At 56.9% G+C, this 12,640-nt stretch overlaps 1 protein-coding gene across 3 annotated transcripts in view; it reads right to left on the reverse strand.

Moving 5' to 3' along the window:
- Positions 1-12,640, reverse strand: part of NTN1 (netrin 1) — a 188,736-nt gene that overhangs the window by 45,413 nt on the left and 130,683 nt on the right. For all 3 annotated transcript variants that reach the window (XM_090291090.1, XM_090291089.1, XM_090291088.1), the window contains exon 4: positions 1,906-2,055. In XM_090291090.1, the coding sequence (XP_090147216.1) occupies positions 1,906-2,055 (150 nt within the window). The remainder of the gene's footprint in view (positions 1-1,905; positions 2,056-12,640) is intronic.

The following is a 12,640-nucleotide window of genomic DNA, read 5'->3' on the forward strand; positions in this document are numbered from 1 at the left end:
CGCCAAGGGCCTATGGCTCCCAGAGCTGTGACAAAGCAGAGCACAAGTCCCCAGGCACTGTCTGCACGCCTGTAGCGGGGCCTCAGGAAGAGCTCAGGGAAATCCCAGGATGGGGACGCAGGTGCCCAGGTTGGTGGTGGGAAGGCTCCCCGGGCATCCACCTGCCCGTGGGAGAGGACAAGAGAAGGTACAGAGCGCGTCCAGAAATGAGCGTTCCCATTTCCCAGGCCTCTGTCTCTGTCTCTGTCTCTGAAACATCAGCTCCAGTTCAAGGTCTGCCCCTGGCGGATGGAAACGGTGTCCGCCATTTCTAAGCAACTGATAGCCCCTGACTCCCTGTAAAAGGGAGACCTCTTTTTATCTGGTTTTCATAACCCCAGACGGCCGCACTAGGCAGCCTTTTGGACGGATGGAGAAGAAGGGTGTTCCAGTTAGATGCCGCTGGGAAGGCCATTCTGCCTCGCTCTGCGCTGGATGAGCTCTGAGCTCAGTGTCCCGAGGCTGGGGTTTGGGTGCCCTGCTGCTGGGCCCCTGCAAACACCTGCAGACACATCTCCTGGCTTAGAAACCCACACAGCCCAGCGTGTCGGGACGTGAAGGTCACACCCAACGGACAGGTGAGGGGCAGTGTCTGAAGCTCCCGCCTGGTGTCAAGGTGTGTGTGGGGATGGGGTTAGGGCAAGGTCCACCGGAACCATTCCAAGGACCCCAAGGGACTGCTGGGTGAGGGACCTGAACCGCTTGCTTGTGTCTAAGATTGTCAAGTGCCCTGTGACCAACCAGACAGCCAGAGCCCTCCCACAGCGAAGGGACGCTAACCCCCGGAAGCAGGCACGGCCGACTTCAGCAAAGGGCAAGCTGGAAAATATTTTAGGCTGTGGAGGTCACATGGTCTCTGTTCAATCCTGTGGTTGAAAAACAGCCGTGGGTGAGTGTGAACAGCGGACACGGCTGTGTCCCCATAAAACTTTACTTAAGGACACTGAACTTCCATATCACGTTCACATGTCAGAAACAGTCTTCTTTTGTTTTTGTTTCAATCAATTTAAAAAGGCAAAACAAACATACAAACTCCCACACACCTGAGCCATACAAAAGCATGCCTTGGTTTAAGCTCCCGGGACAGGTGTGCAAACCCCGCTCTGGAGAAGCAGACTTGCTCTCGGGCCTGCCTGGCAGGCTGGGGTCAGCTCCTCTTGCCTCCCTTCCTGGGCTTAGGCCAGCCCTGCCCCGAGAATCACCAGGCGAGGCTGGGCCAGGTCTCCACCAGGCTTGATTTTCACCCCCCAGGGCTAAGCCTCTGCTCATGACATCTGTGTGATCCCACCAGTTATAAGGTATTTACATCATCTGAGTCAAGGCCCCTGAGTGGCCCCTGCCACCTTGCTCACCCCCCTCCTCCAAGTTCCAGCAACTAAGGGGTAATGGCTGGCCCTACAGGGCCTCCAGGACCCTCGGGAGTGCTCCCACCCTTCCTAAGGACCGTGGGAGCCCCGCCTAGCTTCCTCAAAGGCCTGTGGTGTCAGTGCTTTCCGCTCTCAGCCTGCCAGGGCAGATGGGGTTGGAATTCCCATACAGCAATGGTGGCCGCAGGAAGAGGGTCCAAGGTCAAGGTGGCAATGGAAACAGGACCCGGGCTTAGGAGGGGGGCCTGCTTCTGCTGAGGAGCAGGAGACTCACTTTGCTGTTGGGACAGACAGTCACAGACAGCCTGGCTGGCTCTGCTGAGCTCTAGCTGCTTCTGCAAGAACCCCACGGGCTTGGGGGTCACAAACAGGGTCCCCGTGAGCACAGAAGTCTGTGTCCACGAGCACTATGCTCCCTGGATGTCAGCGCCCAGCCTCTGGAAAGGGGCCTCCCCCACACCCAAGCCAGAGCCTCGGGGAGCAGCGTGCTCGCGCGTACTTATGCAGGGGGCGATGGGGGAGCGGCTCTGCTGGTAGCCTTTGGCGCAGCGGTTGCAGGTGATGCCAGTCACGCCATCCTTGCAGGGACATTGGCCGGTGGTTTGGTTGCAGGTTTTGCCAGCGGCGCCCACGGGGTGGCAATCACAGGCTGCAGAGGACACAAAACAGGAGGGTCAGAGTATAGGAAGGGGCCAGGGCACACCCTCCCCGGGGTCCCTCTCCATCCAGCAGCACCCCACGACGCCACCCTAGGGGAAGAGCAGGAATGGGGGAGCTGGCCCAGCCAAGCCCAGACACATTCCAGAAACTCTGATAACCGGCCAGCGGCCTACCTGAAAATGGGAAGTGAAAATCACAATGGGCTGATGTGAAAGGACTGTTTTGGCAGCAGTGAGGTGAAGCCGGGGAGCCCTTCCAAGGGCCAGGGGGGAAGGCAGCATTGAAGCACGTTTGCAGGAATGCAGAGTCTGATGGTGAGTGGAGGAGTCAGCACTGGGGGGTACACCTTCTCTGCACGGGACAAGTCTGTGCCTCTCACTCCTCCACCCCTGCCAGCACCTGGCCCCCGAACTTCCCTGCTCACCCTCTGGGTGGGAGAGGCAGGGTTTGGAGCCTGATGGAGCCCCGGGGTTTTCCAAGTCAGAGGGGGTCACCAGGGAGGTGCAACCCTCCAGACTGCTGCCCCCACCTGCTCTGCCCACCCACCCTGCGCAGCCTGGCTGTCTGAGGCTCAGGCTCCCAGATCACAAAACCCATGGCCTGTAGCCCTGGGGAGAACTGCCATGATCATTTATTTAAACACCTGATTAAATGTGCAAAGGCTGGGAGGACAAGGAACCCCCCACAAGGGTGTCCCAGAAAGGGAATGGCCAAGCTGGGCGGTGAGCTGAGGCCCCGAGTCCCAGGCCAGTGGCCGCTACACAGACACACATGCCTCATGCCCATCCTCCTGGTTTGCAAGGGACTGGAGAGCAAGGGCTGCCCATCCACTCTCTGCCACAGCGTATCCTGACGCCCTTCCTGTGCTCTAGGGACAAATTCCAGCGCTGCAGTGGCCAGAGGACATTGGGGGGACAGCCCCACTGCTGTGGACTGACTGTATCCCCCAAGCCGGTGTGTTCAAATCTTAACCCCCCATTCAATGGAATTAGGAGGTGGGCCCTGTGGGAGGTAATTAGGTTTAGATGAGGTCACAGCATGGGGCCCTCAAGGTAGGATGGGCGCCTTTCTAAGAGGAAGGAGAGAGGTCTCCCCAAGCACACAGCAAGAAGCAGGCCTTCACCCCACACCAAATCTGCCAGCACCCAGACCTTGCATTTCTCAGCCTCCAGCACTGTGAGAAGTAAGGATCTGTCGTCTCAGTCTCCCGGTCTGTGGTGTTTTGTTACCGCCACCCGAGCTGCCAAGACACCCACCAACTCCTGAAGCTTGGGCCCTCGCGTCCCTTGCTCAGCCCTATCTCCCCGGACCCAGGCCGTGGACTTGGATGGGGGTGGGAAGGGGCGCCTGCATGAAGGAGGCTGGCTCTTGCCTCTCCCCCTCCTCTTCCCCCTCCCTCTCCCAAGGAAAGTAGGGGAGGGGAGGGGTGTCTTCAGGAGGCATCCTGCCGCACTTGGAATCGGTACCACACGCTGCTATGCGCTTCAGCTCCAAATGGGAACAAAACACCCAAGGAAACAAGGGAGAGTGGAGCTCCTAGAAGAGCCGAAGTAGAGCCCCTCCAGCCAGCACCGCGCTCCGTGACGCACGCTCTGCCGCCCGGGCCGTGGCCTCTCCCGCCAGCCTGGGCAGGGACTGGCGGATGAGAATTAGGAGGAGGAAGGAGGCGGCGGGGAGAGCAGAAAGGGCAGGAATGTGAGGAATTGTTTGTTGAAGCTGTGTCTGGACACGTGAGAGCTTCCCAGAGCGGTTGGAGGGGTGGGGGTCCAGGCTGTGGGTGCTCCCTGACAGGCTAGAGGAGGACAGAAGCCGGCAGCCTGGTGGGCTGCCTGCGGGGCCCTCACACTGCCGGGCCCACAGGAGGAAGGTGGACCACGTCCCAGTCTTGCCCCTGGAGACAGCAGTAAATCCTTCTGTTGGAGACTCGTCTTCTTAAATCTATGCCAAATCCAAGTGCATTCCCCACTGTTTTTTCTTTTCTTCTTGGTTTTTGTTGGTGGTATTGTTGTTGGTGGTGGTGGTTTTTGTTGTTTACTCATAAGAAAAGTCTCGGCCTTGGCCAGCCCTCACACGCATGCTGGGGATGCTAAGGTGTGCGCCATGACGTCCTCCCTCAGAGCTGCCAGAATGGAGCTGTGCAGCCTTAATGTCAGGACCCTGGGACTTGGCCGGACAGAGGTCACCAAATGCTGCTCGGTCACTGAAGGACCGCAGAGAAGTCACCCCCAGGCACCGTCACGGGTCCAGGTCATCCTTGTCGTGGCAGGAGCTGGCCCAGAGCAGAGCTGGGGGGAGCAGTGGGAGGACTGTGTGTCCCTCCCTCACAGCCCCTCGCAGCCGGTGACCTCTCACTGTGCCAGCCGAGGTCAGCAGGAGCTGAGGGCCATCCTCTGTGATGGTTAGCCAGCTGTGTCTACCGCGGGGAGCAGGCACTTCCCAAGGACCCACCCTGGATGAAAGTTGGGGATGCTTTATCTTGGTTTCACAATCTTCCTCCAGAGATTCTGCAAAGACTGACCAACTGGCCCCTTAGCCTCGTCTAATGGAAGCAGAAGGCTAACCACGGCTCCACACAACTCAGTGTTCCAGGAAGAGAAGCCACCAGGAACCCGGAGAGCGCATGTAGGGGGCAGGGGAGAGTTGCTCAGAAAGCTATTCAGGTCACCTCCAGGGCAGTGGGACCCCAAGAAGCAGAGTTCCTCCAGTGCAGTGCCACCCCTCAGGCAACACCTGTAAACCCCTCAGCATGTCCACATTCCCAGACCGCGGTCAGCTCTGGCCCTCCCACCTGCCTGTGAAATTGGCACAGCCACACAGAGGGCAAGTCTACGGACTGACAGGAAAACCTGCAAGCAGCCCTGACCACTGTGGCTCAGTGAGTCGGGTGTCATCCTGCAAACTGAGAGGTCGCCAGTTTGATCCCCGATCAGGGCACGTGCCTGGATTGTGGGCGAGGCCCCCCGGCTGGGGGCATGGGAGAGGCATCCAATCGATGGTTCTCTCACACATTGATGTTTCTTTTCCCCTCCTCCTCCCTCCCTCTCTCTCTAAAAAATAAAAAAAAATTTAAGGAAAAAAAAAGAAACCTGTAGGCAGAGGGAGGCCATGTGGGGGATAGAGAGGTTCAATCTCTGAGGGTGCCCCAGAGCCCTCACCTTCTCAGGAGTCCCCCACTTCCTTCTTATTCTGCAAGGAGACATTCATACTTAAACCTGCTGAAACCAAGGCTAAATGGGTTTTGCTATGCATGGTCAAACACGATCCTAAGAGACAGACTTGCATTGCATTCAACACAAGACTTTCCCCCAAATGCTATTTATAAGGACAGTCCAAATTACCCCTCTGTGCAAAGGAGGGTGTGGGGGGAACTGACGAGCGACAGCCTCCTCAGTGGGCTCCTCTGCAGCCCGGGACAAGGGGAGCCACCAAGCGGTGGCCAAGGAAGGGGTCTGAGCCGCCACCTGGCACAAGGAGGCCCCAGGCCCTGGCCCTTAGGGACAGAACGCTGAAGGGGTCCTGCGCTATTTCTGCAACACGAACGCACGCAGACACACACAGAGGAGCACACGTGAGCGCAGACACACTCTCGCACTGTGGAGAGGGGCGGCCAAGCTGAAAAGAACAAAAGAACGTGGACTGCAGGTGAGAGAAGGGCTTCCCCTCCCAGGGGTCTGGTGAGGGGACGAGGAGAACCGCCCTGATTGTGAGAACTCGGCCTGGCTCAGAACGCCTGCTGCCACAGGAAGCCCATGGGGCGCCTCCCATGTCCCTGGAAGTCCGCCACTTTTTTCAGCAGGAAAACCCCTTCCACGGCAGGTCACCTCATTTGCACGGAGCAGGCAGCACCTGGTCATGGGACACAAACCACTCCAGGGCTCCCCGTCAAGAGGAAGGTGAGACCAGATGGAAGCTCAGGGCCCTGAGAAGGCGGCAGGATTAGGTTTCCTGGGACCGAGGCGGCCTGGAGGGCCTCCAGGTGCAGAGGAGAAGCTCGACTGTCCTTGCTCTGGGCCACCAGACAGGACAGATGCTCAGGGCACACAGACAGCTTCAGGCGGGCCTCAGGAGACCCAGGTCTGGGCCTGTCCTGCCGGCAGCACTGTGTGACCCTGGGTTAGTGGCTCACTTGCTCTCAGCCTCAGGCGACTCACCTGTAAGGACAGAGGTCTACACTCCCACTAAGTTACTTCCAACTTAACGGCCTAAGGCTTGGTGTCTATATGGCTCCAAGGATCCAGGCCAGTGGCCTGAACGGGGACCACCGCCCCACTGTTGCCCTTCCCTGCAGTGTCCTGGCCAAGGGGGCAGGGACAACCTCCCATGGCCAGACACATCAGGCCTTCTGTCCATGCCCTGCGGGACACCACTGCCCACCGAGTGGTGCCGGATCCCTCCCTGAGTCTGTTTCCTTGTCAGCCAAAAGCAGCACACCCAGGGTTTTCGAGAGCCCCGGCAGAGCTGACCTGGAAGGCAGGCAGCCCTGACCCCAGGCTGCTGGTCTCGCGCAGCTGCCTTTCCCTGTTTCCCGGATGCTCTCTGTCCTGGACCCCTGAGGGCCTGCCAGCCCCGTCAGGGGACATGCACGCCTGCGGCCGGCCCCCTCACTGCAGCTCACACCATGCCCTCTGGGAGTCCATCCTGGGCTCCTATCAGGGGGTCTGGCTACTTTTCCTGAAGACCTGGCTCTCAGGGTCTTTGGGGTCAGGCAGGACCTTCAAATGGCAGTGACCCCCGGGAGTAGCTCCAGGCAGGAGGGTAGGGGATGGAACAACCACAGCCCCCATCCTCACTCTGACATCCTCAACGGCTGCCACCCACATCGCCTGCCACCCACATCGCCTGCCAGGCGTGACGGAGAGCTTTGGGCCTGAACTTGTGTGTATGGACTGAAACCCGCCCCCTTCCCCCCAAATTCAAATGTTTCAAGTCCTAATCCTAACGCCTCATAATGTGGCTATATTTCAAGATAAGGTCCTTAAAGAGGTAATTAAGATAAAGGCACTAGGGTGGGCCCTAATCTAATATAATTAGCATCTTTTCTGCCCTTTAAGAAGGAAGTGCCCAAACACCAGGTGTTGGAGGAGGCAGGCCCTTCCCAACCACGGTCCAACGGGGAGATGTCGTCCTCAACCACGGTCTCAAGGCCTCCAAGGGGCAGAGCAGCCAGGCCAAGAAACTGCCTTGCTCTGGAATCCTAGGACAGCTGCCAGTCAACGTAACGTGGCTGCTCCCTGGGGCCGCCCCCAAGGCCGCCTGGGACTCCAGGCCGGCAGGTCACTGCAGAGATGCGCCTCTTCCTGCCAGAGAGTTAAGGGCAAACACTCCTCTCTGCCCTGGGTGAGGGTGGCCTGTGCCCCGGGGCCCCGAAAGCAGGAGTACGCCCCGGCCTCAGGGCAAACCCTGCCCTCCCCCGCCAACCCCTCCACCCCTGGCCACAGGCCCACCAGCCCTTTCCTGCTTGCAGACGTGGGTGCTACTCTCCCCTCAGCTCCCACACGGCTCTTTACTCCTCACACCCCGGGTCTCGACTCCAATGTCCTGGTCTCAGAGGTCCTCTCTGGCCGCCTCGCAGAGTGGCTCCCCCAACCTATACTCTCTTTCCACTCTCTTCATTTCCTCCACGTAACTCAGCACAATTTACAATCCTCTTAGGCTTTCTTCTTCTTCTTTGTTTATCGTCAACCTTCCCCCAGAGAGCAACCCAAGTTCCTGCTTATAGCAGGTGCTCAATAAATACTTGCAGAATCAGGGAACCAACTTCTCCAACGGGGAAAAGGCTACTTGCTTTACCCTGTGAACTGGAGGGAAGAAGGCGGAGCAAGCAGGGAAGACCATCCCCAGGTATCCTGGATCAGCCTGACTAGAAACACTTTCCACTCCTAAATTCTGCACGCCAGTGCGGGAGCGAGACGCCTTTAAATCCACAGATAATCCACCAACTTCATCTCAGCTGCCTGTGTCAGCCTCCTCCGCAGCCACGCTTCTCCTTCTCCCCACAGTGGCTAACGAGGCACAGAAAAATAAATGTTTCAAGTTGCCCGACCTCTCCTCTCCCCTGCCACTCTCGGATCAAGGTGCAGACAGCAGGAAGTGGAAGGGGAGGGGAGCCCGGTAACCTCAAACTGGGCTATTTGACCCTCCTGATCTAGTTAACTATAGTCTTCCTGCATCTGATTTACAGATGAGGGAAAAGGCACAGCTCATACAGAGGGGTCCCAAAGTTGGGGGGCAGGGGGGCATGAGTCTGCACGCACAGGCTCCGGGCAGGCGGGGTCTCTCTCAGCCGCACCTTCACAGCCACGTTTGTACACACGCAGCCCGGCCCCACCTCTGCACACAGGACGTCCACGAGCAGCTGCCAACACTCATCTCTGCTCTTCAACTTGTTTGTCATTTTTGCTCCCAAAGCGTGTAAATCCTTTATCCAGACTGTGCAACGGCATTAGGACAAATCCCCGGGGCCTGGCCCCGTCCTGTGGGAATCGGTCTCCGAGTCCACACCGGGGCTAAGGGCCCCGGCTCCCCTGTGCACCACCCCTCACTGAAAGAGTGAGGCAACTGGAGAGCCAACGGGACCGTCTCTGCTGTGTGTGCATGCTGGCCACGCAGCGCTTCCCACTTATTCTATTTTCCTCTAATTGTACAAATAATCCTACCAGCTAACAAGTACGGAGTGGTGCCACATGCCAGGAACCTCCTCTATGTCACTTCATTTAATTGACACCATCGTCCTAGGAGGCAGAAGGAACTATTATTAACCCCGTTTTCAGATGAGGAAACTGAGGCACCAAAGGGTGCACTCCTTGCCCAGGGATGGGTCGTGATAACTCCAAGATCCATGCCTTTTTTTAGACTATTTATTTATTTATTTATTTATTTATTTCTAGAGAGAGGGGAAGGGAGGGAGAAAGAAAGGGAGAGAAACATCAATGTGTGGTTGCCTCTCACACCTCCCCGACCAGGGACCTGGCCCACAACCCAGGCATGTGCCCTGACTGGATAGCCAATCTGTAACCTTTCGGTTCACAGGTGGTGCTCAGTCCACTGAGCCACACCAGCCAGGGCTCAAGATCCATGCTTTTAAAAGCTATTCATCCCAAGGCCATTGGCTGGAGCCCACCTGCTGCTCCCCTGGTAGCAAAAGCTCTTCTGCTCAAGACCCGGGAACAGGGAAGAGAATAGGCCTCAGAGACGGACTGGCACCCAGAAAGTAGCCAAGGATGCACAGGGGAATGAGACAAAGGGCTGGGCCTGAAGACCCAGTTTTAGAGCAGGGACGCCCTTGTGTGGGTCCAGTCACAGAGCAGGGACTCTTCCTCTGCAAAGAACTTGGAACAAAACCACCTCTGCCTGATTTCTGCCAGCTTGTCCAAGGTCTCAGGTCACCGATATAAGACACTCTCCTGTTGTACCAGGGACTGGCACAATTTTCACTATTCAAAAACAACACATGGAATGTGTCATGTCAAAGCTGGATGAGACTCAGAGACCATAAATCTGAAAATGGCTCATAGCTGAGGCGACTGAGGGCTAGAAAGGCCTGTGACTCGCCTGATGTTCTAGAGCCAATATGGAGATCAGACTTCCAAATCCCACCTCCTCCAAATCCCCAGGGAACAGGAACAGGATGCACCCGCAGAGGCCACGGTTGGAGCTGAGTGCTGAGCTTCCATGGCGATTTTCTCTTCTCTGGCTTCCTCTCTCCCCAGGGAGAGTCCACTCCGTGGGCTGTGGTCTCTGCCCTCTGAGCCACTGAGTACCCTTCCCTGCATCAGGTGACCAACCCGTTTTCCCTGCGCCCCGGAAATGACCACAGGAAATGGAAACGTGACAAGAGACCCACAAAGTGAAGGGGCACTCCTGACGCTTTGGGGCATTTGTGGGCTCACAGACGCCACCTTGGAGTCAGAAAGGGGTGCGGTCCCAGATTCCTAGCTCTGCCCTGACCAAACGCTCAGACGATCAAATCTAGACATACACACACATGCACACGTGTGCAGTCCCGCACCCCTGTCCCCCTGAGCTTCCTTCTGGACGCTGAAACACCAGGCTGCACTAGCTAAGCTCCCAGCCTTGCCTGGCAAGACTTACGTCTTTAAAAAACTAAATACACACCCCCTCCACCCAGTTTTCATCAAGAGAGCCATAAATTTTTTTTTAGCTCATTGATAATAAGTCTCTCCCCTCAAAAGAATAAACGCTGGGGCCGAGGCCACCTTTCTCGAGCCAAGAATAGCTGGCAGTCCTCGTTTCTTACTCACCCACTGCCCTGGTTCTCAGCCTTGGCTACACACATTTGACCCACCTTGGGAAGCTTTTCAGGTTCCCAGGGCCGGGGCTGCATCCGGACCCATGAATTAACCCAGAATCTCCGGGGTAGGACTCAGGCATCAGTATTTTCGAATCTCCACGTGGCTCCAAAGTGAAGCCAAGGGTGAGAACTTCCGTGCAAGTTAGAGACAAAGGTACAGACATCGTCAACAGCTTCTGCAACTAGAAATATGCTCAACAAAACCAGCTTTACCATAGGCTAACTGATCAAAGCAAAGGAAGCTCCTAGGACATCTCACCAACATAACAAAAAAATATTGAACAAAACGAGTATTTGAGAACCTGCCTTCCCGTGGACACCCAGATGTGAAGGAGAAGAACAGAGAGGGAGAAAGAAATGGAAAGCAGTACAGAGTGGGCAGGGAGCCACAGGGGGAGGCCGAGGGGCTGGCTTCCTCCCCAACCCCCAGCACAGCTGCCTGAAGAAATGGGGTGGGTGGGAGCAGCAAGGGTGCACTGGCCAGGACAGCGAGGAGCATCGCGTTCCTCTGCTCCGCCGCTGCCTGCATGGTCCTAGGACTCTGCACCTCCTGGGCAGCCTGCGTTCAGCCACGCTGACTGTGGACTGGGTGGGGGCAGGGCAGTGAGTGAACGGAACAGGCCGCTCAGTGAGATGGAATGAGAGCCCTTTGTGCGGGGACGCTACATGCAGGGGTTAATTTCTCCCTTCTCATCACAATTCGGCTCACGGGAGACTCCTGGAATGTCTTTATCCATCACAGATGGTTTGGGAAGATGATAAATTAATATCATTTAAATGGAAGCATGGCTGAAATGGTTAAGTGGCAACATCTTCTTTGCCGGCTCCAAAGAGAAAGCGCCCCCCAGTCCATAAAGAAGACAAATGGTAAACAAAACCGCCTATCTCTTTGACAGATTCCAAGAGGAGTATCATTCACAAACCATTCTGCGGAGAAAAGGGAGAGATTCATCTCATCTGACTTTGTATAGGACAACAGCCCGCGCCATAATGAGGCCTTCCCAGTGCTGTGAAATCGCGCTGAATAGCGGGAGAGTGCAGCGGCCTGTTCCCCGGGCATGTTTATTACAGCCCTTTGTACGCACCAGCCCTGCCAGCCCCGGGATGGTTCTGGCCCACGGGAGAGGAGAAAGAACCCAACAAATTTGTTGCTACGAAACTTCCCAAATGGGGGACTGCATAACAACGTTTGGAATCTAACGCCCTTTGCTCAGAGCGGTTCTTGTCTGGGTCCACCCCCGCTCTAAACTGAACAAGGCTGGGAGTCAGCCAGTCTCCAGGAGTGTCTGGGTGGCCTCAGCCCCCTGCTGGGCTCCCCCAGGCCCTGGAAAGTCAGAGGGTAAAGAAGGCCCTGATGCCATCCCTAACCTTCCTCAGGTCACCTGCCAACCTGAGTCAAGAGCTGCTGCCCGCTGTTCCAGTTTCCCAGTGAAATGCATCTGACACAGAGCGCAGGAGGGCAGCCTTCGCCTGAGGGCTAGGTTGGGGCTCCCTGAGGTCAACCCCAGAAGGCCCGGGCCTTGGGGGTAGCTCCTCAGCTCCATGATTTGGAAGCCTCTAAGAGCAAACCATCAGAGATGAAAATACTGGGCCAAATGCTCCCACCGAAGAAATCCTTTCCTCAGCCCATCCCGCCGTGGGAAGACAAGACAATGGACTCCACAGAGGGGATGAAGAGACCCCCATCTGAGGATCTCAACGGCACACCCCTGCCAGCCAGCATCGGGACTACGGCTGGCTCCTGACGAGACTCCAGGGTCTCCCTTTGGTGACAAGTATCCCGTGAGGGAACTGAGGATCCAAAGTCCCCACATCCCTCAAAGGGGTGACACCAGGAAAGGCAGAGCAGAGGGGAGAGATCTGGCACTTTCGAGAGACGCCCTTCCTCATCAGTGACCTGGCAAGACCTTTCAGGTCACCTTCTCCCTGCTCAGCGCTCAGAGAGCAGTTCTTTCAGGCAGTGTCTTTTTTCACCCATCATGGAGCAGGGCCCTTTGGGCAACGCTTTTCCTCACCAACTCGTGTTAGGACCAGCCAGGTAGTGTTTTCCCTCACCATTTGGGTGGCAGGATCCTGGAAGCCTTGTTCTTCCTCACCATTCAGAACGCACTGAGAGTCCCACCCTTTCCTGTCACGCTGCCCCAGCAGGACATGCAGGTATCCTTCTGAGCAGACTCTATCCACCCATGTCTCCTCTTCGGTGGGTTCTCCTCAGGGTGTTCCCACCAAGGCTGTGGGCAGCCGCTGTCCAGGGCCGAGAGGG

This window comes from Furipterus horrens, unplaced genomic scaffold (genome assembly GCF_987537825.1).
Source record: "Furipterus horrens unplaced genomic scaffold, mFurHor1.1.pri manual_scaffold_11, whole genome shotgun sequence".
NCBI classification, from domain to species: domain Eukaryota; kingdom Metazoa; phylum Chordata; class Mammalia; order Chiroptera; family Furipteridae; genus Furipterus; species Furipterus horrens.